Source organism: Marmota flaviventris, chromosome 17 (assembly GCF_047511675.1).
Source record: "Marmota flaviventris isolate mMarFla1 chromosome 17, mMarFla1.hap1, whole genome shotgun sequence".
NCBI classification, from domain to species: domain Eukaryota; kingdom Metazoa; phylum Chordata; class Mammalia; order Rodentia; family Sciuridae; genus Marmota; species Marmota flaviventris.
In genome coordinates this window covers 56,339,176-56,364,731 of record NC_092514.1, presented here as the reverse complement: position 1 = coordinate 56,364,731, position 25,556 = coordinate 56,339,176, and the positions used below count along the sequence as shown (strand labels likewise).

Here is a 25,556-nt window from a genome sequence, read left to right as displayed (position 1 = left end):
GGGGACACCTCTCCATCTGGTCAGTTTGTGGGGCGGGTACTCTGCCAGCAGATGGGAGGATATAGGGAAACAGCACACAAGTCTAAGGGGGGGTGCCCAAGGGGGTTATTTTCATCATATATTTATTACATAAATATATAGTAAAATAGACGAGCAACAATTACCATAAAAATATCTTTCTTTAAAATCCTGACCCAAAACACAACGGGGTGAAAAATCGCACATAACAGACATACTGATTGTCAACGTGGGGCAGGAGTAGGAGCCCCTCAAGTCACCCCTACCGGTCCCACCCCTCCCTGGGAAAGGGACCTACCTCCTTCCCTGTTTCTGGCCACAACCCCCCTCCCCCCACCCCAGCACCAGCTTCTCATACATTCAGTAGCGCCTCTGGGCAGTGTCCCCCTCCCCCCACCCAGGAGTTCCCAGGGCAGGAAGTACTGTCCCCTTTTGGACGGTGTCTAGGTCACACGCCCTGCCCTCTCCCAGCCCTGCAGACCTGCCACTGGGGATAGGGGTAGGGGCTCCTCCTCCCCCACCCTCCCCAAGTCTGAGCAGGGAGGAGGCTGGATGAGGTATGTGTGTTATAAGTGATGGGAGGGGAATACTGAGATGGAGAGGCGGGTGGTGGGGGTGGGGTAGTGGTCATGGCTCTGGCACCCCCTTGTCCTGGCCTGGCCCCCTCAACCTATTCCCAGCAACCCATCCTCCCACCAATACTGCACCTGCTGCCCCACCCAGCCTGCCCTAGTGCCCCGGGCCAACACTGGAGGAGGCATGCTAAGCACCCACGTCAAGGCCATTCCCCCTCATTAGCACCAATGGCCCCCAGGAGAGGGCCCTGTCCCCCACTTCCTCAGCAGGGACTGGGACAGCTGCCTCTCTAGAGCAGGTGCGTGGCACTCCTGAGTCTCCCTGGCTCCTCCCCCATCACGTGTACTCACTCACACATTCACACACACATACACTCCACATCACTGAGGGGAAGGGGAAGGGCCAGCGGGTGGGGGATCACAGCTCACATGATTGAGAAGGGTGGGGGGATTCCCATGTGCATGTAAGAGGCCACCATGTCCATGGTTGAGAAAGGGGATAGAAAGACAGGGGTGGGGCTGGAGAAAGTGGGGAGACAGCAGACAGGTCAGGAACTCCACTAGGCCCCCAGGTGTGGGAGGAAGGTATGAGAGGGCTTCCCCATGGGACTGGAAGAATCCAGGAATCAGTACCCCAGGAGAGAGAGAGAGAGAGAGGATAGAAACAAAGACAGCATGGGCAGCATGGGGGCCCAGAGGATTGGGGCAGGCGTTCAGACAGGTGACAGTGTGCTCCTCCAGGCAGTCTACCTGGAGGAAACACCTGAAGAGTGGGGAAGGACACTGCCCTGGCAGACAGCGGAGCACTGCCTTTGTGTGTGTGTGTGTGTGTGTATGTGTGTGTGTGTATGTGTGTGTAGGGGGCTGTGGCAGGCTGAGGGTCAGAGTGGGGTGGCAGGTTCCCCACTACTTAAGACATTTGTGCCCCAATAGTGCAAAGCGCAGGAAGCCCTGGCACCCCTCCCCTGCCCCCTGCCCTATTCCCCATGGCTTCCGGGGGCATCTATGTCCACCCATCCATCCCTGCCGACATGCAGCCTTGAACCCAGGGCTCTCTGGTCTGCTCTGTCCGTCTCCCTCATCTCCTCCTTCCCACCTGTGGGAGGGCCATCTCCTCCCCCCCACTCCCCTGAGGAGTGGGCACTGCCAAAGGCAGGAGGAAGAGGAGGGCAGCTCACCCAAGTGCAGACCAACAGAGCACTCCTCACCAGGAGGGTGGGAGATGGCTCAAGCCAAAGTCCCTGAATAGAGAAAAGAAGAGGGGAAAGGGGTCCCAGGGGCAAAGGGGTGGCCAGCCTGAAGAGCTTCAAAGAAAATAGGAGGAGCACCAATTGCCTCCTCCCCTGGGGCCCCAACCAAGTGCCATCAATGGAAACAACCCCATTATATGCCTGCTCGCCTGCCCCAGTGCATTGAGTGGGGGTGGGGAAGGAGGGCAGAGATCAGAGAGAGAGCCCAGAAGACGGGGAAACAGGGAAAGAGTCCTACAGGGGTGGAGGCTCTGGGAGACGCTCACACACAACCCCCCCACCCCCCACGCAGCATCTGGATTTAGCTAATACTGCAGGATATGAGGAGGGAAGGAGCCTGGGCCACAGTTTTTTCCTGTGTGGGTGCCAAGGTGCAGAAGGAGGGGGGATAGGGAGAGGCCCCTGGGGCTGGGCACTTGAAAGGGGAGCTGTGTGGGCAGTAGGGCAGGCTGGTGAGGGGCCAGCTGGCATCCAGCGTGAGAGGTAGATGGAACTCAGCGGGCACGAGTGGCAGAGAGCAGAGAAAGTACTGGGGTGGTGGTGCCAAAGGGGCACAGAGGGAGGGGCAAGGCAAGGGGGTGGCCAGGACCCTGTTGTGTCAACTCACAGCTCTGATCGGCAGCCCTACTCTGGAGAATTAGGGGGGGTTCTCTCTGATCTGGGGGGAGGAAGGGCAGCTCTCAAAGTGCATGGGGATGGGAAAGCGGGGGATCCTTCCCCTCTGGCCAGCCTTAGTTAATAACTTAATATCTCTCTCTCTCTCTCTCTCTCTATCGCTCTCTCTCTTTTTTTGTCTTTTTCTCTCTGTCTAGTTTTTCTTCATTTAACTTTTCCCCTTGCTTGGTTTCCAAAGTGCAGTTAGGATGACTATCATTTTTTAACCTCCAGGGGAGGATCCAAGCCAAGCCGTTTTTTTGCACCCAGGCATCTGGGAAAGTAGAGGCCCTTAGCCTGGAGGGGAAACCTAGGCCAAGGAACTGGGTGGGGGAATCTCTTATATGTGTAGGGTGTGAGTGAGGGCATCTTCCCCCATCCCACATTCCTCTTATCCCTACAGTCAAGATGGCTTGTCCCTCTTGGTTCACTTCCCCTACTTTCTTAGGGGACAGGGCCCCTGGGAACTGCAGGACACGGTCCCAGCCTCCCATACTGTCCTTTCATAGCAAGTTCATTTGTTTGCCCTGTCTCAGGGCTGGAGGTTCTGAGGGGGACCTGGGCAGTGCAGGGGTGTGTGGGAGCTGCATCTATCCAAGGATGAGAGGAAGGAGAGAAGAGGTGTGGGGGGGGATCTCCCTCAGCCCCCAGCTCTGCCCCTTCTCTCCAGGCTCCTCCCCACCAGCTCCGCACACCCTCTGGCCGCCTGAGGCTTTAGACTTCCTGATCCTCAAAGACCTCGAGGAAGAGTGGGGGAAAGAGTTCGGTGGGGCACTCGACTTTCATGTGGAGGAAGCGGCTGGCGTGGCAGGCCCCGATCATGCGGAGGTCAGTCACCTTCATCAGCAGCTTGGGCCAGAAGTGCGGAATGTTGTGTTTGCGGTGGTTGACGTAGTGCTCGAACGCCAGCAGGTATGCCTCCTGACTCTTCTCGATCTTGTCCACACACAGCAGGCCCGAGCGGTCTGCAAAGAAGGAAGGGGATGACAGGTGAGTGGTGAGGGTCTGAGAGAGACATAGGTGAAACATGGGGGAGGATATGAGCAGATGACAAGAAGGGAGACGAGGCAGAGGGGTTAGGAGAGATCAGAGAAGAAAACTGCACTGAAAGAGATATGAGGACCAGCCACCAGGCAGAAGGAGGCATAGAGCAATACATAAGGAAGACAGGGGAATGGGGAGGGGAGCCTGGGACAAGAGGAAAGTTTGGAGAGAGGGGAAGACCAGGGGACAGAAAAGCATTGGTGGGCAGAGCGGTGGGGTGGTAATGAGGGAAGAAAAGAGTTTGGGGGATAAGAGGTAGGACTTAGAGATAGAAGGAATGGTGGACAGAAGGTGGATGGGAAGAGAGTGTGGAAGGTAAGGAACAAAGGAATATATTAGAGACAGAGGATGGGGGGCAGAGAGAAAGAACAGGGCAAAGGCATGATAAGGAACAGAACAGGGACTGGGGAACAGTGATAGGCCTGGGGACCAAAGATGGGGTAGGTGACAGAACAGGGAATAAGAGACAGAGCGCAGGGCTTGGGTTGTAGCTCAGTGGTAGAATGCTTGTCTCACAAGTGTGAGGCACTGGGTTCAATCCTCAGCACCACACAAAAATAAGTAAAAATAAAGATATATGTCCATCTACAACTAAAAAAAAAAGAGGGCAGCCTGGGAGATAGACAGGTAGCCTGCAGAAGAGGGAATGGGTCAGAGAGGTAGATTTGGGTATAGAGTCTTAAAGATTAAGAAAAAAGGAGAGCCAACAAGCCCAGGGTTCAGCCTAGCTCTGGGGTCCCTGTCAATTCCTGAGCCCTCCCAGCCCACCAGCAGGTACCTGTTGACATTAGCAGCACAGCCTGCAGCAGAGCCACTTCCGTGTCATCCAGGTTAAAGGCAGAGAGTGACTTGCCCAGTTCAAAGATGGCGTCGGAGACCACTCCCAGGCCGCCATTCTTGAGCTGCTCCCGCTTGACAGCCATCTCCCCGCTCAGCGTCAGGGTGTCGCTCTCGGGGTCATAGCGGACAGCAGCCCGCAGGGACATGATCTCCATGCAGCACCCCTTCAGGAGGATGATCTGGTCTTCACAAGGCAGCTGTGGGGCGGCAGGGTCACAGGACCACTCAGCATGGCCCTCCCCATGCTCCAGTCTCTCCCACAGTTGACCTGATGCGGAACCATGTCTATCCTATTTTTACTTAAACTTCACAGTTAGGCCTCTGAGGGAGGTCCTGTTATTCACCCCAGCCCACCACAGATAAGAAAACCGAGGTACAGGAGATTTAGGTAACTTGGCCAAAGTCCAGCAGCTAGGAGAGCAGTCTGTTTCCTGCCCACAATGAGGAGAATGCTTAGGCTGCTTGGAGGTGGGTGGCCACGGAGACTTGAGGGGAGAAGGGCTGGGGAGGTAGGCACAAGGAGTTAGCAATGGTTGTATGTTAGTTATAGGACTCCCTGTCCAGAGAACCTCAGAGGAGCATGCAGTGCCCTGGGGAGCTGCCCCAGGTTCCCTCCAACCTGGCACCATGTCTCTCCTCCCATCTGCCACTCACCTCGGAGAACATGGGCAGTTTTTTGGCAAAGTCCACCACACGGGTGATGGCCGGGGTGATGATCTTGGTAAACTCGCTGAAGGCCTCTAGGTCTACCTTGTCTCCATCAGGCATGGAGACGATGGGTGACTGGCCAATGTCATCCGGCTAGAGGAAGAGATAGGGGTCATCTGAGGCTGCAGACCCCTTTCAACCTCTCACTGAGGCTCCCTGCCCACCAGGGGGAGCTCCAAGGCAGCCTGGGGAAGAGGGGCCAGATAGGACTAGCTGTGTCCCATCTCCGAGGTTTTGGGCAGAGGATAAACCCTAGAGAGCACTCCAAGTCTGCTAATAACAACAATGGTAAGAATGGTAGCAGCAGTAATGTAATAATAATCCCAGTTGTAATGACTGAACAAGCGTTAGACTACATGTTCTACATATCTTATTTAATCCTTGCCACAACTCTGATGAAGATAAAATTATCACCATTTCACAGAGCAGGAAACTGAGGCCTAGTGTAGTTAAGTATTAGGGCCAAAGTCATATGACTACATCTTGATAAACATCTGCTTGGTATTGGAGCACAATTTTTTTTTTTTTTGTGGGTGGGGGGGATATTAGGGATTGAACTCAGGGGCACTCAACCACTGAGCCACATCCCCCAGCCCTTTTTTGTATTTTATTTAGAGATAGGGTCTCATGGAGTTGCTAAGTGCCTCGCCATTGCTGAGGCTGGCTTTGAACTTACAATCCTCCTGCCTCAGCCTCCTGAGCCCCTGGGATTATAGGCGTGGGCCACTGTGCCTGGCTGAGCACATGCTTTTAACAGTGCACTGTTCCACCCCATAGCACATTCTATCAGGAACCAGGATCCAGGTTTTGGTCTCCCCCCTCCACATAAGGACACTTGTCCATCTTCTGAAAACAACAATCATCCATTTGTCACTCAGTTTTGCCAGGGCCTAACACAACACCTAAAGCCCAGCAGGTGCTAAAAAATATTGTTTGTTACATGACTATGCCCTCATGGTTCCCTCTCAGGCACTGTGGGCAGGAAAATGAGAAGAGGTCACCTCTGCACTAAAAATTTGATGAGTAAAACAAGCCCTGTCCTCATAGAGCACCCCATCATAGGAAATAGGTAGGACCAGAGAGCAGTGATTTTGCACAGACCACCAAGGTGTGGAGAGTATCAGCTCTGGGCTGGATTACACTGAGGAGGCTTTCCATAGGAGGCAAGCCTCAGAGTCCATTCTCCTCTCCTGCCAACCGGTTGCTGCTCTCCTGGTGCCCCTTACCAGGAATTTCCGCCTCTGCTTCCAATGGCTGCCCTGGGCATTGGTGCTGCGATGGGCTTCTGTGGCAACATGGATCAGATCCCACTCTTCGGGAGTGGGCTCTGGTCGCTGCTGCAGAGATCGGATCATCTCTTCTTTTCGTCGCCGCTCCCGATTCTGCTCAATCAGCTTGCGCTTGGCCACTCGCTTCGAGTCATCTAGAACCACTGTTAACAGAGACAAGAGACTCCTTGCAGGGCACTCTCCCTCCCCTATCCACAGTCCTCTCAGAAGCTATTCTTCTAGTGCAGAGGTTGGGCAAAACCAAGGGTCAGAGAGGTTAAATGATCACCCAAATCACCTAGGAGTTGGGTGGCACAGTAAGGGGGACAATGTCAACTCCAATTTGGAAAGATCCAGGGTAGTATTATGTTATGGCCCAATAGGTTATGGTGATAACAGTTTCTAGATGATCCTGCCTCCCAGTCCCCAGCCAATAAAAATACCCCCTTACCCAGAAAGGAGGTTTTTCCTGGGGGTCAGGATCACAGTGCTAGGAGAGTTCTCAGGAGTTCATTTTACCCAACAATGCCCTCTCTAAGTCCCATAAGTAGTGAAAGGCAGGTGGGCACTGGGGCCCATGTGTAAGACCCATAGAGAATCCTGATCCCTTTCCCCTTATGATAAGGGTATCAGGGACCAAGACTCAGAAGAGTCCACCACCAACCTGACCTGGGTTGAACTGTGACTCTGCCCCAAGGGTACAATGGAAGGGAAATGCCATCCCTGAATCACCCCTAGCCCAACTGAGTGGCTCAACTCCCCCGGCCCGTGCCCCTTACAGTCCATAGCCATGCCCACGGCAATGCACTTCTTGAAGCGGCACAACTGGCACTGATTGCGGGTGATCTTGTCGATGACACAGCAGCTGTCATATTTGCAGGAATAGGTGGGATGAAGGTTCTTCTGGATTGTGCGGCGAAAGAAGCCCTGGTATAGGGGGAGATTAAGCAGGTTCCAATCATGACTTCCCCTTCCTGGGCCAACCACTCAGCTCACTGGGGGTTGGTGAGAGAGTTAAGATCAGTGAAGGAACATGGCATCCTCCTGACACCGCAGGCACAATGACCTGAGAAATACAGCCCCCAGGCCGAAGAGAAGTGGGGAGTATCTGGGAATGGCAGAGGTAAGAATGACGGCTGCATTGGTGAGCACTGGGTCTGGGATGGTGTGAGAAGCTGTGAAACCTAAAGGAATAGCAGCTTTGGAAGTCCAATTGATATCTTATTTTCCATCTTGTTAACCCGACACTGACTCATATACAGTATGTTGCTTGTTGCCCATGCAGGTGGAACTCATGAAATAGGAAAGTGAAAGTCATGAAAAAACATTGGGTATGAACTCTAGCAGCTTGAAAAAAAAAAATTACATGTATCAGGATTAGTCTTTGCTTTAAAGGAAAAATCTCAAGAATCAAGGCGGTGGCAATAAAAATAGCTAGGACTTGAGTTGAATGCTTACTATGTAAAGATATACCTTTTTTTTTCTGCATTATTACATTTAACCCTGATGACAATCCTACAAGGTAGAAATTGTCATTGTTTCCATTTTGCACACTAGGAAACTGAGGCTTGGAGAGATTGAGCAATTTGCCCAAAGTAATATGGCTAACTAGACAGCAGAGCCAGAACTCAGCCCCAGGTAAAGGATAGAGAACATCAAGGTCTGAGATCTTAGATTCTGGGGTGCATTAAAATCATCTAGTGCAATTACAAAAAACACAAGATTCCTGGTTCTCATTCCACACCTACAAAATCAAACTCTCTAGGAAAGGAGCCAAGACATTTCTGTCTTTGGGGGAATGTTCCCTGGGACCCAGATGTCTTGCTCTATGCTACACTACGAGCACTGCTTCTAGGAGCACTGCTTTGGAACTTAAATCCCTGGACCACCAGATTTGGTTGACACTAAGAAAGTGAGTAACTTTAAGTTTTCACAGATTTTTTTTTTTTTTTTTTTTTTTGTGTGTGTGTGTGGTGCTGGGGCCTGTGCATGCAAGGCAAGCACTCTACCAACTGAGCTATATCCCCAGCCCAAGTTTTCACAGATTTTTAAATGATCTGTTTCTTGGAAAGTCTGACATTTGCAGAAGGTGGTGATCCTGGAAAAACCATGCTGGTCGAAACAACCAAAGTGAAATCTAATTAAGCCTCCCCAAGTCTATGACCTTGCCCCTCTGCCTAGGGAGAACTTGCTGTTCTCATCTCCTGTGTGCACCCACCATACCCCCCAGCACTTGTTCTCACCATTTCAGGTGCATTGGAAACACCTGGGAAGCCTGTTTAAAGTCGGAATCCCTGAGCTCCAGCACAAAAAGGTTCTGACCAAGTAGGGGTGGCAATGTAGCCTTGGAATCTGCATTTTAGCTAGTACTCCGGGTGGTCCATGAACCACATTTTGAAAAACACCAATGTCTGTTTCAGATCTGCTCCTCTCTTGTAGGCTGTGAGCAGCTGGAGGGCAGGGCATAGTCTGCACTCCTCACTCCTTATAACTGCATGGATGGGTAACAGCTGACATTTATCCAGGGCTTCTTATGTGCCTGGCACTGTTTTACACACTTCATGTGAATTATCTAATTCTACCAACATCTCTGTGAAACAGGGAGTATGATTATCTCCATGGAACAGATGAAGAAACTGAGGCTCAGGAAGGTTAGGCCATTAACCTGTGAGTGGTAGAACAGGGATTATGAATGAGTGAATAAATGAATGTTTAAGAGAAGAAAAATGATGATATCACAGGTGGGCTTTAGGTTAGATGTTTACAGAGCTTGTCTGTCATGCCAGGTGCTGAGGGACTCAAAGGGAATGAGAAGGGGGCTCAGGTGGTGGGGGAGGGGCAGGAGATGGCTGGTCCATACCTTGCAGCCCTCACAAGTGATACAGCGGTAATGATAACCGGTTGCCTTGTCCCCACACACGACACACTGCTCGTCTTTGTCCAGGTAACTAGGGATATACCCTGGGAGGGAGGAAAGGATGGAGGCAGCAGGCATGGCGAGGAGCCCAGCAGAGAGGTTCCTATACTTTTCCCCATCCCCAACTTTTCCTTTCTGGCCCATCTCCTAGCCCGGCCTTGTTGAAGGGATCTCTGTCTCCAAGTAGAAAGGTAGAATCCTGGAGATAATATGGGAGCTAATTTTGTCCATCCCTTTTTCTACAAATATACCAGATGTCAGTTCTTTTGACTGCCCATTTAAGGTTCCCCCCCTTCATTTTTTTTTCTTTCTTTCCTTTTTTTTTTTTTTTGAGATGAGGTCTCACTACATTGCCCAGGCTGATCTGGGCTCAAGTGATCCTCCTGCCTCAGCCTCCCAAGTAGCTGGGACTACAGGTGTGCACACCATGGGTACATTTTGCTATATCTAAGGCACAGAGGATGGCAGAGAGAGAGAAACACAAACAGGAGCAGCTCATTTCAGGAGAATACAGACCTTCCATCCTCCATCTCAAGCTCTGATTCTGGTGGGGGGTGTAATGTGAGGAGATCATGGGAGAAAGGAAGAGGCCCTCCTTGTCCTAATCCCTCCTCAAGGGCTGGAGCATGTCCCATATCACCACTCTCACCCCCAGGCAAATCCATCCCAAGCCCTGTAGGAGGCTCTCCAGGGGACATAGAAGGTGTTAGAAGGGAACCTAGGCCCAGAGAGGGCCCCATATGGTCTGATGGGGTCAGGAGTATAGAGAAGGGGTACATGCAGCCAGGCTCACCTGACATGCTGGTTTTCAGGGAACATTGGCCGTTCTTTCTTTTTCGCTTTCCATCTGGTGACCTGGCACTGGACGGGGGCAAAGTGAGTAGAATCACAGAGCAGTCTTTGGATAGCCCTTTCTTATCCAAGAGCCTCATTCGATCTTATAGGCCCAACTCCTCCATCTTAGGTCCTCATCCTACCCACCCCCAACATCAGCTGACAAAACTTAGAGAAGGATCCAGCTATCTGGTAGCTGCAGGGGAAAGATAAGGGGCTTGACTAGGGCAAAAGCATGTTTTAGGACCCCAACACACACACACACACACACACACACACACACACACTCTCTCTCTCTCTCTCTCTCTCTCTCTCTATATATATATATATATGTATACATATACCCCCATACATAAAGATTTTAAACGCTCACAATACACAGGATATCCACATATTTAAGCCTTCAGCAGATGATAAATATGCAAAAAAGAATCATCAGAATATTCTTAAAGCTATGTATCATTTTGAACACATACATGCAACAGGACACCTGTGCATATGAATAACAATACAATCTTCAGTATAAACCCAAGGATGGAAATAAGGGTCTACATATCAGTGCAACTTTCAGGGCATTCTCAAGTGTGTTATGTGACTTCTAGGATATGCTTCTGGACAGCCACCTAATATTACTACCCCCTCCCCCAGTGTGAATGCATTGTTTGATTTCCAGGTCATGCACACATGCTACATAATCCATAATGATTGAAAATACTAGAGTCACCCTGTTCCTAGCCTCCATTTAACACAGCAGCAAACGGTGACACTTGTGCCTGATGACACTGTGCAATGAAGTCAGAGCCAGGACAAGGACCCTGAGCCCCTTCATGCAAGGTATTATTAGCAACTCAGTCATTTCACATATATGTGGCTGGGTTCTCCACATACATGTTACATAACCTCAGTGCATGCAGGTTACATAAGCCCTCTACACGCATGCAAGGATTGTATAACCTTCCACACCCACCCTGCATGTGGCACGTTGCACAGCCCCTCCTCCTGGAGCCGGATGCAGCTCCCAACACACTGACACAGTGACCTTGGCCAGGGTCACAGTCACAGACAGCCCAGTGCTCCACGCCCCCTGGGGATTACCCCTGTCTGGTTCCTACAGGGCTGGAGGGTCAGACCTTCCTCCCGCCTTCCAGAGGAGTAAGTGCAGAGGAACTCGGCCACCTAGGCCCCAGTGGAGTGACTGGCTTCAGCAATTACCAGACTCATAATTGCTGTCCCAGGGACAGTCACAAGGTGGCGCGGGAACATGGGGGAGGGGCTACAGTCTGAGGAACTGGGAACCTGCATTCCTGCCTTTGTACAACCTCTCAGGGCTGATTCTCCCAAACCCATGTAAGTCTGGGCAGGAGCTACAAATGACAGATATACAATGACAAGACAGACTTTCCTTCTTATATTTTTGCCAGAAGTCAGCCTTTCAGGGAGGGAGGTTACTCCAGCACCCTGCCTAAACAATTGCAAATCCCCATCCATTTCCTCTCCTTCTCCAGGGAACCAGTTTTGAGCCTTAGGGCTTTGCCTGGCCAGGCCTCTGGCCTTCTGGCTCAGGATCTGATCTCCTAGGCAACAGCCAGCCACACTGCTCCCCAGAGTACCCCCACCCCCACTCTTTCCCTAGCCATAGGCACAGGCTGTACCCAGCTCCTGGGACAACATGCCAACTGGGACAGAGCTCTGTGCCACTTGGAATTGATGGGAGGGGCAAAGACCCTCTAGGCTGCTCAAGGGCAGTGCATATCATAGGTAACCCATCCCTAGTTGTGTGGCAGGGCTGACTCCTCACCCACCTGTAAACAAAATCTTTATGGTTGGCCTGCACTTCCAATTCCTGGGAGGACCTCCATAGCAGTGCCCACCCTTAACCATGAACAAGGAAAAGCTTGTGGGGCTCCCAATAGATTCCAAATTCAAGCGTGGGTTATGACCAATAGTTATTGGTGCCTGTGCCCTGAAATGTCAAGTTATATGCAGTATAGCTTATGGACAACATAATTGCTTGGGGTCAGATGGTGAAAGGGCTGATAAGGAGAGGAAGATAATGGTAATGCCTTTTGGATCACACATGCCCAGATGAGGGCAGCAACACTGGGGACGCTAGAGACCGTTCAGCAGAGTCCAGGAAGGGGCCATATGCTTGCTGCCTATGATTATTCTGTTCTAAATCACTTCGCCCTTCAAAATGGGCACCTCTTAATCCAAATGTCTAATTCCCTGTGGCATCTAAACATCCCTCATCTCCTGGATAAAGGTAGTAGGCATCAGGGTTGCTGGCCTCACACCCATCTCCTGAGGTACTTAAAAGGTAGTGCTTCAAAGGGAGCTCAGTTTTCTTTTGACTAGGCCCTGCTGCCTAGGAGTGGGAACTACTAGGTTGTTGGACCCATTACCTGTTCTCCTCTGGGTCTGACCCACACTCCACCTTGCTTGGCTTCTGTTCCATTCACTTCAATTCCATCCAGGATGCCCTCCAGCACGCCAAGAGACTGGGGTGGGCACAATGGCCCCCCCGGCACACCCACAGGCCACCCACCCACTACCACCCAGGCCCTAGGGCACAGCACCCATGGTACCCGCCTCAGCACTTGGCCTTTCACACCATGCCCTGCACCCCAAGGGGGGCGGGTGGTGGGAGGGGCCAGGGAATGGCAGGTAGGATAGCTGGGGGGTAAGCAGGGTTTATGGGGGATCCTGGGCTAGGGGCTGGGGGAGTAGCTTCAGAGTCTTGTCCTGTCCAGAGATCCCTGTGGAGAGAAGAGAAAGGCAGGGGTGAGAAGGCACCACTGGCAGGAGGTGGGTAGGTTTCCTTTGGTGGCAATATTTGGGGCTTCTGGGGCTCATAATAAGATGACAGTGGGCATGGAGGGCAGGTGCAGGGACAGGACCAGAATGACCTCGGTGCTGTGAAGACTGGAGAACCATATCCCAAGCCCCAGACATGGGAAGGTATGGAGGGAAAGAATGAGCTTATCTTGATTACCTACATGCTCATCTTGATTACCTACATGGGTAGCAGATAACAAATCTTTTTTTTTTGTGGTGCTGGGGATTGAACCCAGGGCCTTGTGCATGCGAGGCAAGCACTCTACCAACTGAGCTGCGTCCCCAGCCCCATTCAAACAAATGAAAGGTCCTTAATAACTCTCTATTAATTAAACTTTAGTTATTATTACCACCCCCATCCAAGTTTTCCTAAGATCCATCAGTATCTTTGTTGTAAGAGGGGACCAGAGATGAGCAAATTCCAGCACAGGCATAAGGGTGCCCACAAAGGCCGGGGGTTGGGGGGCAGCATGCAGGGATCCTGAATGCTCACCTTAGTCCCTTAACAAACAGAGACACTGAAAGAAACTGGGTGCTGACCTCCCCTGCTGCTGACCTAGAAAGAACCCCATAACTCTGGCCCCTCAAGGATTCCAGACCACCAAACAAGGTCCCAAATCCCACTGTCCATTTTGAGGACCAGACTTTATTTATTAATTTTTTTTTTAATTGGGAATTGAACCCAGGGGCTCTTTACCACTGAACTACATCCCCAGTCCTTTTTATTTAGAGACAGGGGCTTGCTAAGTTGCTGAGGCTGGCCTGGAACTTGTGATCCTCCTGCCTCAGCTTCCCAAATAGCCAGGATTACAGGCATATGCCACTGCACCCAGAAAGGGCCAGACTTCTTGGTTTGGTTGAGCTGCTACCAACAAGGATAGGAAAGGACACTAATATGTGTTGACTGAGTGGATAATATGTGCCTTCTCAAGTGGGCTTCAGAACTTTACAGATGAGGAAACTGAGTCTTAGAAAACTTGACTATTTACTCGAGTACATATAGCGAGGAAGCAGGTGGCTCAGGAATTATAGCCTCACAGCCTGGCTCTAATGCTAGCCTTGGTCTGATACCTGGAGCCACAGCAGTGCCATTCCAGGCCCACCATCCCTCTGTACTGTACCTCTGGCTCTGGGCTGCAGATCTGTGGCAGGTGCAGGCGTATGGGAGGGAGGGGGACAAAGGGTACAGCTCTCCAAGTACAACCTCCATCACATGGCTGCTGCACCAGATACCTTGCCCTGGGCCCCCTGGCCCCACCCCCGGAACTGATAAGGAGCCAGGGTAAGAGGAGGGGGCAGAGATAAGTCAACGCATTGAGCAGGGCCTCTGCACCCAGACGGCCCCTGGGGTGGGGAGTGTGGAAGGAGTACAGAAAAGTGGCTCATTCTGCTTCTGACATCCCCCCCTCAGGCCAGGACTGGGCAGTCGGGGCTGGACAGGAGACTGGGGGGTGGTGGGGGGAAGCAGGGAGCTTTAGCCCAGGGAGCCGTCAAGAAAGTAGGTCAAGTTTTTCTTGGCTTGTGGAGAAATTCCTGTTATAAATTTATAATGGCGTAGCCAGCCCTTAGGGGTGGAGGTTGGGGGGAGGAGAAGGAGTGGGTGGGGATGCCCAGGGGCTGGGCACTGAGGCCTGCTACTCTCAGCCAGAACAGAGAGGGGTAGGGGGCTAGAAAAGCTGTGGGGGTTGGGTTGGACAATAGAGGCTATTCTATTCCCACTTCTATCTGAGCCCAGAGGCTTCATTTTGTCTGTCTGCCTCTAAATGTCTCTCTCTCTCTCTCTGGGTGTCTCCCTGTCTCCCCCCAGGCTGTGCCTCGGTGCTTGGCACACCCTGGCTGCGGTGCTGCCCCCGCCTGTCTCCTGCCCGCCTGGCACACTGCCACCACTTGTTTACAGAAGCTGGAAAAATCCACTCGCCAGCCGGAGGCCCAAGCGCCCCCAGGGAGGGGAGGAGGCAGGCCCAGGAGTGGGCAAGCTAAGAGAGGGGCAGCCCTGGGGAGCAGGCCCTCAGGGCAGGCAAAGAGGTCCATATAGGAATGGGCATTAGCAGTTATCAGTCAAACTGGGCAGGGAACCCCAGCAACAGCCACAGGGCACAGGCAGCTCCTGCCCCAGGCTTTAGCTCTGGAGGACCCCCCTCCCCCACACCCCACCACTACCAGTTGCTACAGGGCCGACCTGGGGCAATGCCAACCTAAGCCACCCTGTTTATTTCCCCTTCCCCCTCCCCAGCCCAACTTTAACTCCAAATGTGTCTGGGCACTGCCAAGGGCTTGCACGTGCCTACTGGGGGAGGGGCAGGGTCCTTTTCTGCCCCACCTCTGTGCAGAGCTGTGCCCTGGTGCCACTCAGTGCTGCTCAGACTATAGTTAGGCCCTGGCAGTGGGCAGAAGACCAAGGTGCTGCCCTTATTGCCTAGGGCACTCTTGCCTGGCACCTACTAGGAGTCTAGGATTCATGGGGACTCCTTGATATCTCTTCAGTGACAAATCTGGGCCTCTGAGGAAACACAGAGCCCATGAAGAAGGCCTAGAATGTAAGGAGGCACAAACCATGTGAGCCTTTTTAGTTGGGGCAGAAAGAGGTCAGCGGGGAAGGGGGCTGGTACAGGGATACCCTCCCTGAAGGGCAGCCCCTTTCCCCTCCTCCAGGGGTCCAGCTTAATATTCCTAAGCTCCTTCCTGGAACATCCTTTGCAGAGGCACAGGCTCAGTCTCAAGGAAGCCGAGAGGGTGGAGCTACAGACTCTGAGACTGCTGTCTGCTGGATAGCAGGACAGTAAGACCCACCTGTCGGCTGGCCTGGCTGCCCACTCCCTCTTTGTCAGATAAGAGCTGCCTGGTGGCAGCGTGGGCAAGGTGCCCGCAGAGGGGGAAGCATTTCATTAAGCTTAAGTGCTTCTGTGATGGGGGTACAGGGATGAGAAGCCAATGCGGCATCCATGGGCACCATGCCAGGTTCCCACTGCTGTCAGTCCCACTCCGCAATCCTGCGGATCTCAGGGACACCCCCAGGGGACTTCTGGGGCTGACAGCAGGAACTGTCTGCCCCTAGGATCTAGCTTCAAACACTGCACACCATGCTGCCACCCGGTGGCTCTTACTCTGAGCTTGGCTTTGGCCCCACCTTTCTGGGGCCCCCTGAACTTTGCCCTTAATGTTCTGAAGACAGCCCTGCCCTCCTTCTTGACAAGCACACAGACACACATACAGGAAAGGGGGGTGGCTGAGAAAAGGGGAGAGAGAGGAGGAGGAGGGGGCAAAAGAGGTGATAGGGAAAGAGGGGAAGAAAAATGGGAAGGGGAGAGAACAAAGAGACAGCGCAGGGATGGGAAGGTAGAGCTAGGGATGTCAACGTAGTAAAGGGGAAGAAGAAAAGGGAAGGATGGGAAGAGGGTGGGAGAGAAGGGGTGAGGTGGGAAAGAGGACAGCTAAGGGGAGGAGAGACAGATGAAGGAAGGGAGACAAAGGGAGAAAGGTAACAAAGAAAGATGGGTGGGGGGTGCTTTGTGCCCCGCCTAAGTCCTTCCCCATGGAGGCTGGGGGAAGGGGGAGTAGGAATGGTTTCCACGGTGACAGCTGGTTCTTGGTGGCCTGGCATGTGGGCTATTAATAGTGCTGTGGGTAGGGTTCACACCTCCCTCTCCCCTTCCTCTCTGCTTGCTGCTAGGGTGGGGGGAGATCCCTCCCCCACCACCCACTCCCAATCATCCAGCATGGATGCCCTGACTCCACACCACCAGGGCCAAGAAGGGCAATACTAAGGGACCAGGGCAGCCACTGTAGCCCAAACACACATGGCACGCGCAGGCAGACAGGTATGCATGTGCAGACGCTGCCCCTGTGTCAAGGTGGGCTCCCACGGGCAGCCACCAACCCAACTGTCTGTGGGAGTCTGTGGCCACTGCAGCGCTGCAGCAGAAGCACACACCCCACATTAAGAGTCAGATGCTTCTCTAGGGCTGCGACCTCTGTTTCCTTTCCCAGACCCCCTTCTCTTCTATTCTCAGGTATAGAGGGAACAGGGCTGCCCCACCCAAATCTGTTATCCTAGTGCCAGGAAAGGGGAGTGAAGGCAGGAAGGCAGGTACAATTTGGCAGGTGTGATGTGGCACAGAAGTACACAGAGACTTGGGCACAGCTTAACAGGCATGGAGGGCAGGAAGGGAGTGAGGCAACAACACCCTTGGGTGGGCGCTCCCTGGGTCCCCTAGGAGATGGGATTCTGGAGCTTAAGAACAGAATCTCATCTCCCAGCTATTATGGGGACTTAGAGGCTAGAAAATGGGAGATGGGGTGGGGGATGTACATAAGGGGGAGACTGGTTACTTAAACAAAGGATTCTCCCTGCCCCCCCCCCACAAAGAATATAACAGGAAACTCCCCCCTGCAGGTCAAAGACAGAAAGACATAAACAGCAGCCCTGTCTTGGGCCAGATGCCCAGTACTAACATCAAAGACAGTGCTTCCCCTCCCACTCCCCCCATAACCTCACCCACCTGCTTCTCCTTCCCCCCCTCCTGCAGCCCAGGCCAGCTCCAGTCAGGTATTAAGGTGGGCATCCAGGACTAGGGGGTTACCTATTGATGGATGACTGGGCTTATAGCCATGCTCGAGAGTTCAGCACCTTCCTTACCAGCCCACAGAACTTCAGGCCCCCTGTCCTAATTCCCCTCAGGAAAGGAAGCAGGAGATCTAAATGATCAAGAAGGCAGAATGAGGAGCACCCCCAAGTTGGGCATGGCATACTCTCCCCACCCTCCCCCCAGCAGCCAGTGGGTAATTGGAGCTGGGAGCTGGGGCAGCTGAATGCTGGAGGCATGAATGTCACAGGGCCAAGGCGTTTGCTGCAGATGGCATCATGGGCACAGGGCTTGGGGTACTCCCTCTGCACTCTTCTAAGGCAGAAGTTGTCTGCCAGCCCTGAGAGTCTGGCCTAGGAGGGGAGGGAAAGGTGGAAGGGAAAAGAAAGGCAGGGATGTTCTCCCAGGCGCCCTAAGGAGGCAGGAGCTAGCCCCCACCCAGGGAGAACTGGCAGAGGCAGAGGGAGGGAGAGGAAAAGAAGGAGAGACAGAGGGGAAGATAGGGAGGGAGGAGGAAGGAGGGAGGGAGAGAAAAACGGAGAGGGATTGAGAAGTTCGCGTGCATGTATATGTGAGAGGAGAGAAAGAGGCAGAGAGAGAGGGAGAGGGGGAGAGAGGGAAGAGGGAGGGAGGGAAGGAGGGGGGAGAGGGTGAGAGAGAGAGGGAGAGAGGAGTGAGAGAGAGAGAAAGCTAGAGTGCACAAGCAAATGCAGCTGAGTCTCCAGCACACACACGGACACGTGCAGACACACACACTCACCCCGCATGCGCAGACCCGCAGGGCTCCAGCACGGTTCCAGGAGATATTCAGAGCCCTCCCCAGCCCACACATGCACAAAAACACTCTCACATGGATGCGTGCACAACACACCCACTCACTGATGTGTACGAAAATGCTGATAGCCACCAAAGCCCGTCCCCTCCTCCTCCCCAGGCCTGGAAAAAGAGAAAATGAAACAGGCAGCTAGTGCTCAGACAGCCAAGAGCCCATCTCTTCTGAGGAGGAGGAGGAGAGGAGGCAGAGGCAGAGGGGAGGAGGAGGAGGAGGAAGACAGCAGTGACTGGGGGCTTGGCCCAATCACGCAGCTCTTTGCCACTGCTAGGGGGTGTGGCTGTGCCTTTGGCACTAACTTTTAACCCCAGTCCCTGCTCTCCAGACTGAGTGCCCACTCCCAAAGCAAGGGAGCAAGGATAGCATTTCCTGGACACAATAACATCCATCTGGCTCCCCTGGTCTACCTAGGGAACTTCTAGCCCCCACTCTGGACTACCTCATACCAATCAGGAGGGAGGTTGCCATTAGAACCCTAACTTTGGCCTGCCAGGTGACACTAAGGTGAAAACACATGTGTCCCCACTACTGAGAACAGTCTTAGTAGTTCCTAGTGGTATGTGCATACCCAGCCTACTGTGTGCCAGTTCTGAGAGGGGAGGAAGATCCCCAGGCACTGCTTACCATACCAACCAGCAATGGATTGAAGGAGGTATCTTCCCATCTTAAGGAGGGTTGTTTGTTTTGCAGTGCTGGGGATGGAACCCGGCCCTTGCACATGCTAGCAATGGCTCTACTACTGAGCTACACACCAGCCTGAACTACCTTATGTCCTTTATCTTCAGTCTGAGTAGGAAGGACATCATTGTTTCTCAATAATAAAAACCTAGGCCCCAAATCACACAATTGGTGAATGGCAAAAACCTAGCCTCCCAACTCCCAGGCAGAGATCTTTCCACAGTCAGGCCTGCCTCCCCCCATCCCCCCAGAGGCACCAAAATTCCCCAAGCATCTCTACAGCTGTGAGAAGTGGAATTGAATGGGTTCCCGTTCCACAGCCTCTCAGTCACCCCACCATGGGGCATCCACCATTGTCCTTGCTTCACCTTGAAGAGCAGAGGCTGAATAAAAGGGGATTGGGGAAGAGGGAATCCTGATCATCAGACTCAAAATAGGAAAGAGACACCACAGGAGAGACCCGGGATCTCCAGGTACCAGGCCCACCATGCTGGTCCTTCCTCAGGGTCTCAGTTTCTCTCTGCCACCACCCTTCATATTAATGCCTGCTCTGTGCAGGGAAGTGGAATCTGGCATCTGTCAGCCAGGACTGGGTCCTGGTAGCTGCAGTGCTGGGTCCCTGAGAGGAAGGGTGCTGCCTCCTCCCTGAGCTCTGTGCTATACCTACACAGGAGAAGTGAAGACTTTCTTTGTTATCTCTCTGCCCCTTCACTCAGACTTGTCCCAAGAGAGATGTAGCTATGTACAAAGATTCATGCATGTTCCCTTAGCTAAGGAGGTGTGTCCCAGGCTGAGATGCCAAGGACTTCTTTTTTTTTTTTTAACTTTTTTTTTTTTTAAATTTTATTTGTACGTGGACACAATGCCTTTATTTTACTTATGTGGTGCTGAGGTTCAAACCCAGTGCCCCACGCACATGAGGCAAGCACTCTACCACTCCACCACTGAGCCACAACCCCTGCTCCCAAGGACTTTCTTTTAATACTTTTTTAGTTGTAGATGGGCACAATACATTTATTTATTTAGCTTTATGTGATACTGAGGATGGAACCCAGGGCCTCACACATGCTAGATGAGTGCTCTACCGCTGAGCCACAACCCCAGCCCCTCCCAAGGACTTCCTTTAAGCTAAAAGGAGAGAGTCAAGGAGGGTGGGCAAGGGAATCTGCCTTGGGCTCCGTACACTTGTTCATGGTTGCAAAAATGTATAGGAAAAAAAAAGATTTGATGTGAAGGGTTGAGGAAGCTAGAAACTGGAGACCCAATGTCCCCCACCCTAGTTCCATTCCTTTTCCTGTGGTGTCTAGGAGACTCAATTTTCTACCACACTTTTCTAAGAAATCTTGGGAACCCCAGGCCCATAGGTTTCTTCGTCTACTGTAAAGCTTACACATATAGCTTGGTATGAGTGTACCAAGGTACTCCCCCCGCCCTTTTTTTGTACTGGGGTGGTTGAACCCAGGGGTACTGTACTACTAAGCTAAATATCCAGCCCTTTTATTAATTTTATTTTTTTATTTTGAGGTCAGGGTCTTGCTAAGTTGCTCAAGCTAGCCTTGAACTTGAGATCCTCCTGCCTCAGCCTCCAGAGTTGCTGGAACTGCAAGCGTGCGCCACCATGCCTGACCCAGACACTTTTAAAATAATTTTATGTATTTTAACTTCTCTAAAGGTCAAAAAGCTAAATGAGGTAGAGATTACCATCCCCAATTTATAGATAAGAGGGAAGTTAATCACTCTGTGCAAGGTCACAAAACCAGCAAGAGGCAGAGGTGGGATTCAAACCCAGGGAGTCTCTAGAAAAAGAAAGAAAAAAAAATCTCTGCAGGCTGGGGATATAGCTCAGTTGGCAGAGTGCTTGCTTTGCATGCACAAGACCCTGGGTTCAATCCCCAGCACCACAAAAATAAATAAAATCCCTGATCTACTGGGGAAAGGATACCTTGCTCTTTCATCTTGCTAAGTGTCTCCTGTGACCAAGCCTCAGTTTTCCTTCCTGTGGCAGCCCAAGGAGTCTCCACAATGGAATCATTACCAGTACCTCCTCATCCAAGTAGGCCAAGGCTAGAAGGAAGCATGGCCAGAAATGTTTGGTGCCTCCCTGGGCTTTGGGTCTCCTGCCCTTGTGCCCACTGCTCAAATTCTCCTGCCCATTCTGCCCTCTCTGGGCTGGAACCTGCTGGTGTGTGACAGGGCCTCACGAGCCCCACAGATTCTGAACAGCTGTACCCTCAGAACCAGGCTTGAGCCTAGGCAAGAAGGACACAGCTGTTGGGCATCTCTGAGGTGGGTCTCAGCTGCCAGGGGTGTGGAGAAAGGCCATTGCAAGTCCTGATGTGGACCCAGCTGACCTAGTCCTGCCAACTCCAGCCAATATCCACTGGCTTGGGTCAGTGAGGAGGCCTCACTGGCTTGTTTAGGAGCTGCAATCTGCAAAGCAAGGGTGTCCACAGAACTGGTGTCCCCTGGCTGGAACCTGCCAACCTAAGGGGTCAGCATGGACAGTAGCTGACCCCTTTGACAGTAGCTGACCCCCCCTTCCCCCTTTCCCAGCCCCCAAAACTTGCTGGTCAGCTGCAGCTGCAGCACTAAGGAAGTGCAGGATGTCCTGAGCAGCCAGCTGAGCCCCCCAGCCCCCCACCCCCACCACAACCTCCCGCTGACCCCAGAGGCTGGGCGGGCGGGGCAGAGGGCCACAGTTTGAATATTAACAACTGGAAAAGTATGAAGAACAGTCGCTGCCAGTTCCCAGCTTGAGAAAAGAGGCTGTGGCAGAAACAGAAACAAGGACAGGGTGAGAGAGAGTTACAGACTGGCAGAAGAACAAGAGAGGGAGAATCAGACACCCCAAGACAGAGCAACAGAGAGACAGCATTAGAGAGAAATTCCAAGTCAAAAATACACATCACTCACGCAGACACTCGCCAGCCTAGGGCCTCCTAAGGAAAGCTTCCAAGTTTGGACAGGAGAGCCGAGGTGGGAAAAGGGGCGGACTCTCCGTGGGAGGCAGGCACTCAGCTGGGGGCAACAGAGGGTCCCCAAGAAAGGCCCAGACAAATAACCCCTAGCAGGGGCAGTTAGGTCCCTTTTGGCTTTTAGGGTAGGGTTTAGAGATCTGCTCCTTAGGAACCAGTTCTTCCCAAGACACCCTCCTCCCAGAGCAACCAGGACAATCCCAGCTGCTAGAAGTCACTGGACACTGTTTTGGGTCCATGATTCGGCCCTCTGGAACCCCCCTGTGCCCACTTGCTCTTGTTTCTCTGTCCCTCCAAAAGGAAAAAAAAAAAAAGCCCATTGCCAACAGTGCTGAGTCTAAAGGAAGCAGACAGAAAGAAGGTGAAGGAAAAAGTCTATAATCCTGTGCATCTAGGTGTATGCCAGGCAGCCCTGTTGCAATGTGTGCACCCGGGGCTGTCTGAACACTGCTGGTGTGAACCTGTGACTGTGTGGACTGGAGCCTTGTGCATGCGTCCTGCACCTGAGTCCGTGCGACTGTGCGCAAATAAATGCACCTGTGTCTGGAGTTCCCACAGTCAATCAATTAACAAGTGTTTACAGAGTACAACCTGGGCTAGGTTCTGAGAGGGATCCAGAACTTTTCCAATGATTCTTTCAGGTCTCAAGGAGCTTGCCATCTAGTAACAGTGGTATGACAAGCAATAGTGACTGGAATGTGTTATTGAGAATGTAATCTTTGCACCATTATGCAGGAAAGTCTTTTCATTCAAATTTTATGGTTGTTTCTTTTTTTTTTTTCTTTCTATAGAACCTCTGTGTTCCACAGTAAGAGTCCAGAAAATACTTGTTGCTAAGTTGTGTACACAGGTACTGATGTGTAGCTGCATTTGTGTTTGAGTGACAACAACTGCCACGGCAGGCGATGATGACTTGGTGACTGGGCACATGTGAGCACGTGTGTGCTTGTGAGTGACAGGGTCTTTTGTAATTGTGCGGGCTGTGTGCAAATGCTCTGTGTGCATGCATGCATGCGATAGTGACTTTTTCTGTGTGGGTGACAGTGACTCCTCCTTGCCCCTGTGTGTGACAGCATCTCTGTGTGACCCTGTGCGTGGGTACATGCATGGATTGGTCTCCCTGCTCTTGGTCTCCCGTGGGTGTGTCCCACCCTGAGCTCCACAGTGCATCAGCAGGCAGCCTCTTCCCTTGTCCCCATGTGGGTGTGTCCAGCAGCTCCTGTCCTTGAGTCTGCCTGGGTGTCCCTGGGTAGTTGTCTGTGTGGACATATCTGTGTCTGCATGCCACCTTTGCTCCCCTTTTCATCTTGCAACCCCCTTTATTCCCCCACTTCTGGGGCTGGAGCCAGTATTGAGAGGCAGGTTCCCATTTTACTGGCTTTCCTTCTATGTGCCCACCCCTCCAATCCCTGGAATTGATGGCTCTTTCCATTGCTTGTCATCCCTCCAGGCCTTCCTTTCACATTGGACAAGGGAGGGCCCTAGACAGAGAAGGGGCACCAGAGACACGTTGCAAAGGGAGGGAAACAAGGAGGGGGCACACAACACAGCTCTATTCCTTCCTCTCTGCCCCAGCCATGCCAGCCAGCAACTCTCCTAAGACATCTAGGGACCATCAAGCACATCCTCACCACTACATGCACACGCTCCCCCCACCCCACCCCACCAGCCTCGTTTTTTTTGCAATTAGTAATGTTGCAACCAGAAAGCCATGCTCAATTGGGGAGGCGGGTGAGGGGAGGGGGACTTCCCTCTCCTCCGATCCACGCAAACCTCCCCACCACCACCACCACCACCTCACTCACACTGCCCTCCGCAGCTGGAGGCAGCTTTTGCAAAGGCCACTCGGCCTCCGAGGCTAGGGGTGGGGGCTGGTGGGGGCAGTCCTCCGGCGCACCGTAAACAAACCGCGGCGCGGCGGGCGGGGGAGCTCCGGCAGCGGGGCCCGGCCTGGGAATGCGCAGCAGACCGGCCGGACAGAGGCCGGGCGGGCCCTCGAGGGGGAGGCCCAGACGCCATCTCCTTCGGCGAACCCCGGGGCCCACCGACCTCCCAGCAGCACCTCCCTTCCCCAGGGCGTAAGTTGCAAGCTCCCAGGCTGTGACAGGGTCACCGGGGCGCCTGGAAAGGCTGAAGCTGGCAGCGGGTACCCCCTGGGCGCCCCCAGCCCGCCTGCAAGCTGCCCACAGAGACCCGCGGCTTTGCATAATCAATCGCGAGACATTTGCATATTAATGCCCCCTCGCTCCCTCCTCCTTACCTCGGCGTGGCGCGCTGGACCGGGCTGGGCAACAACGCTGGGGTCTCAGCGCCCCGTACCGGGGGCGTCCATGGGGGGCCGGTGGGGCCCGGGCCGCCCGCCTCCAGCGCCCGGGTGTGAGAGCGAGTGAGCGCGGGGGGGCGGGGGGCGAGTGTGGCGGCCCCGCGGCTCCTCCGGCAGAGGCGGCGGCCGCTCTGGCTCCTCCCTCCTCCGCCCCGCTCGGGCTGGGGCTCAGGCTCTGGATCTGCGCGCCAGGCCGGCTCGCGGCTGCTCCCTGCAGGCCGCCTTGCAGCCGCCGGCCCCCGCCCCCCGCCCCCCGCCGCGCCCCGGGACCCTGGCCAGCGGCTCGGCTGCCCCCCCCCCCCCCCCCGGCCGCCCGGGCCCCTGCCGGGCTCGGACTCGCCTTCCCACTTCGACGGCCCCGGCAGGAGTGGTACTTGGTGACATGATTTGGAAAAGATGTCATTTAAAAAACAGCCTTTGCTTTTTGAGGGAATTGGGGGTTTGAGGGTTTGCATCTTGGGGTGGGGGAGGAAGTATTGAAGAGCTACTTCCACCTAATAAATTGGGAAAGAAGGCCAAATATAAAACGCTTAGAGGTGTAGAGTATGTTTCGGAGTTCGGGTCCCTTATCTACCAGTCACTCACTTGTATGACCTTGAACAAATCACCACTGCTGCGGGGGTAGAGTTACCTCCAGTTAAAAATGAGAGGATTGAGCAGGTGAATCCTGGGGTCCTCTTAACTATGTTTTTAATCCTTCGGGGGAATCCTTCTTCTTAACCACCTTCCCTCATTTCTAACATTAATACTCATCCACTGCCTCCCCTTTCAAACTACACCCTTCTCAGTAGGGGCTCTTTGTATTCAAGGCCACCTGCCATTTCCCTAACAATCTGCTCCCCGGGCTGAGCTTCTAAGGGGTCAAGACTTGCCATAATCCCTCATCTCCCAGTTTTACTGACGTGGTATTTCCTCCCATGTTTGCCCCAACAAAATCCAAATGGTACCAGGGCCAACCTAAGGAGGAGGGAGGGCTGCGTACACATAGATCCCCTTCCCGGAAGAAGAGGTCTCCACTGCAGCCCCACCCCCCTACACACACACACACACACACACACAACACACACAGACACGAGCGAGCGAGTGCGCGCGCGCGCGCACGCACACACACACACACACACACACACCTGCATTCATGGACATAAAACCATGCCAGTGACGCCAAAGCCCCTTTCATCTCAGGACCTCTTAGCGCCAGGCAGAGGTCTAATTATTCTAGCAC

At 53.1% G+C, this 25,556-nt stretch overlaps 1 protein-coding gene across 1 annotated transcript; it reads right to left on the bottom strand.

Moving 5' to 3' along the window:
- Nucleotides 1-83: 83 nt before the first annotated feature.
- On the bottom strand, nucleotides 84-24,480 carry Thra (thyroid hormone receptor alpha). The gene is made up of 9 exons (XM_071603472.1): nucleotides 24,272-24,480; nucleotides 12,511-12,864; nucleotides 10,068-10,135; nucleotides 9,218-9,318; nucleotides 7,137-7,284; nucleotides 6,316-6,521; nucleotides 5,036-5,182; nucleotides 4,320-4,578; nucleotides 84-3,462 (listed from the first exon to the last, which is right to left on the bottom strand). Exons 2-9 carry the CDS (start codon nucleotides 12,561-12,563, stop codon nucleotides 3,212-3,214), a joined length of 1,233 nt encoding a protein of 410 aa, XP_071459573.1. The 5' UTR covers nucleotides 12,564-12,864; nucleotides 24,272-24,480; the 3' UTR covers nucleotides 84-3,211.
- Nucleotides 24,481-25,556: the final 1,076 nt, after the last annotated feature.

Coding starts and splice junctions, on each gene's coding strand:
- Thra (XM_071603472.1), bottom strand. CDS start 12,563: ATGGAACAGAAGCCAAGCAAGGTGGAGTGTGGGTCAGACCCAGAGGAG. Junction 5,183..6,315: donor AGCAGAGGCGGAAATTCCTG/GTAAGGGGCACC, acceptor CTCTTCCTCTAG/CCGGATGACATTGGCCAGTC. Junction 4,579..5,035: donor AACTGCCCATGTTCTCCGAG/GTGAGTGGCAGA, acceptor GCCGCCCCACAG/CTGCCTTGTGAAGACCAGAT.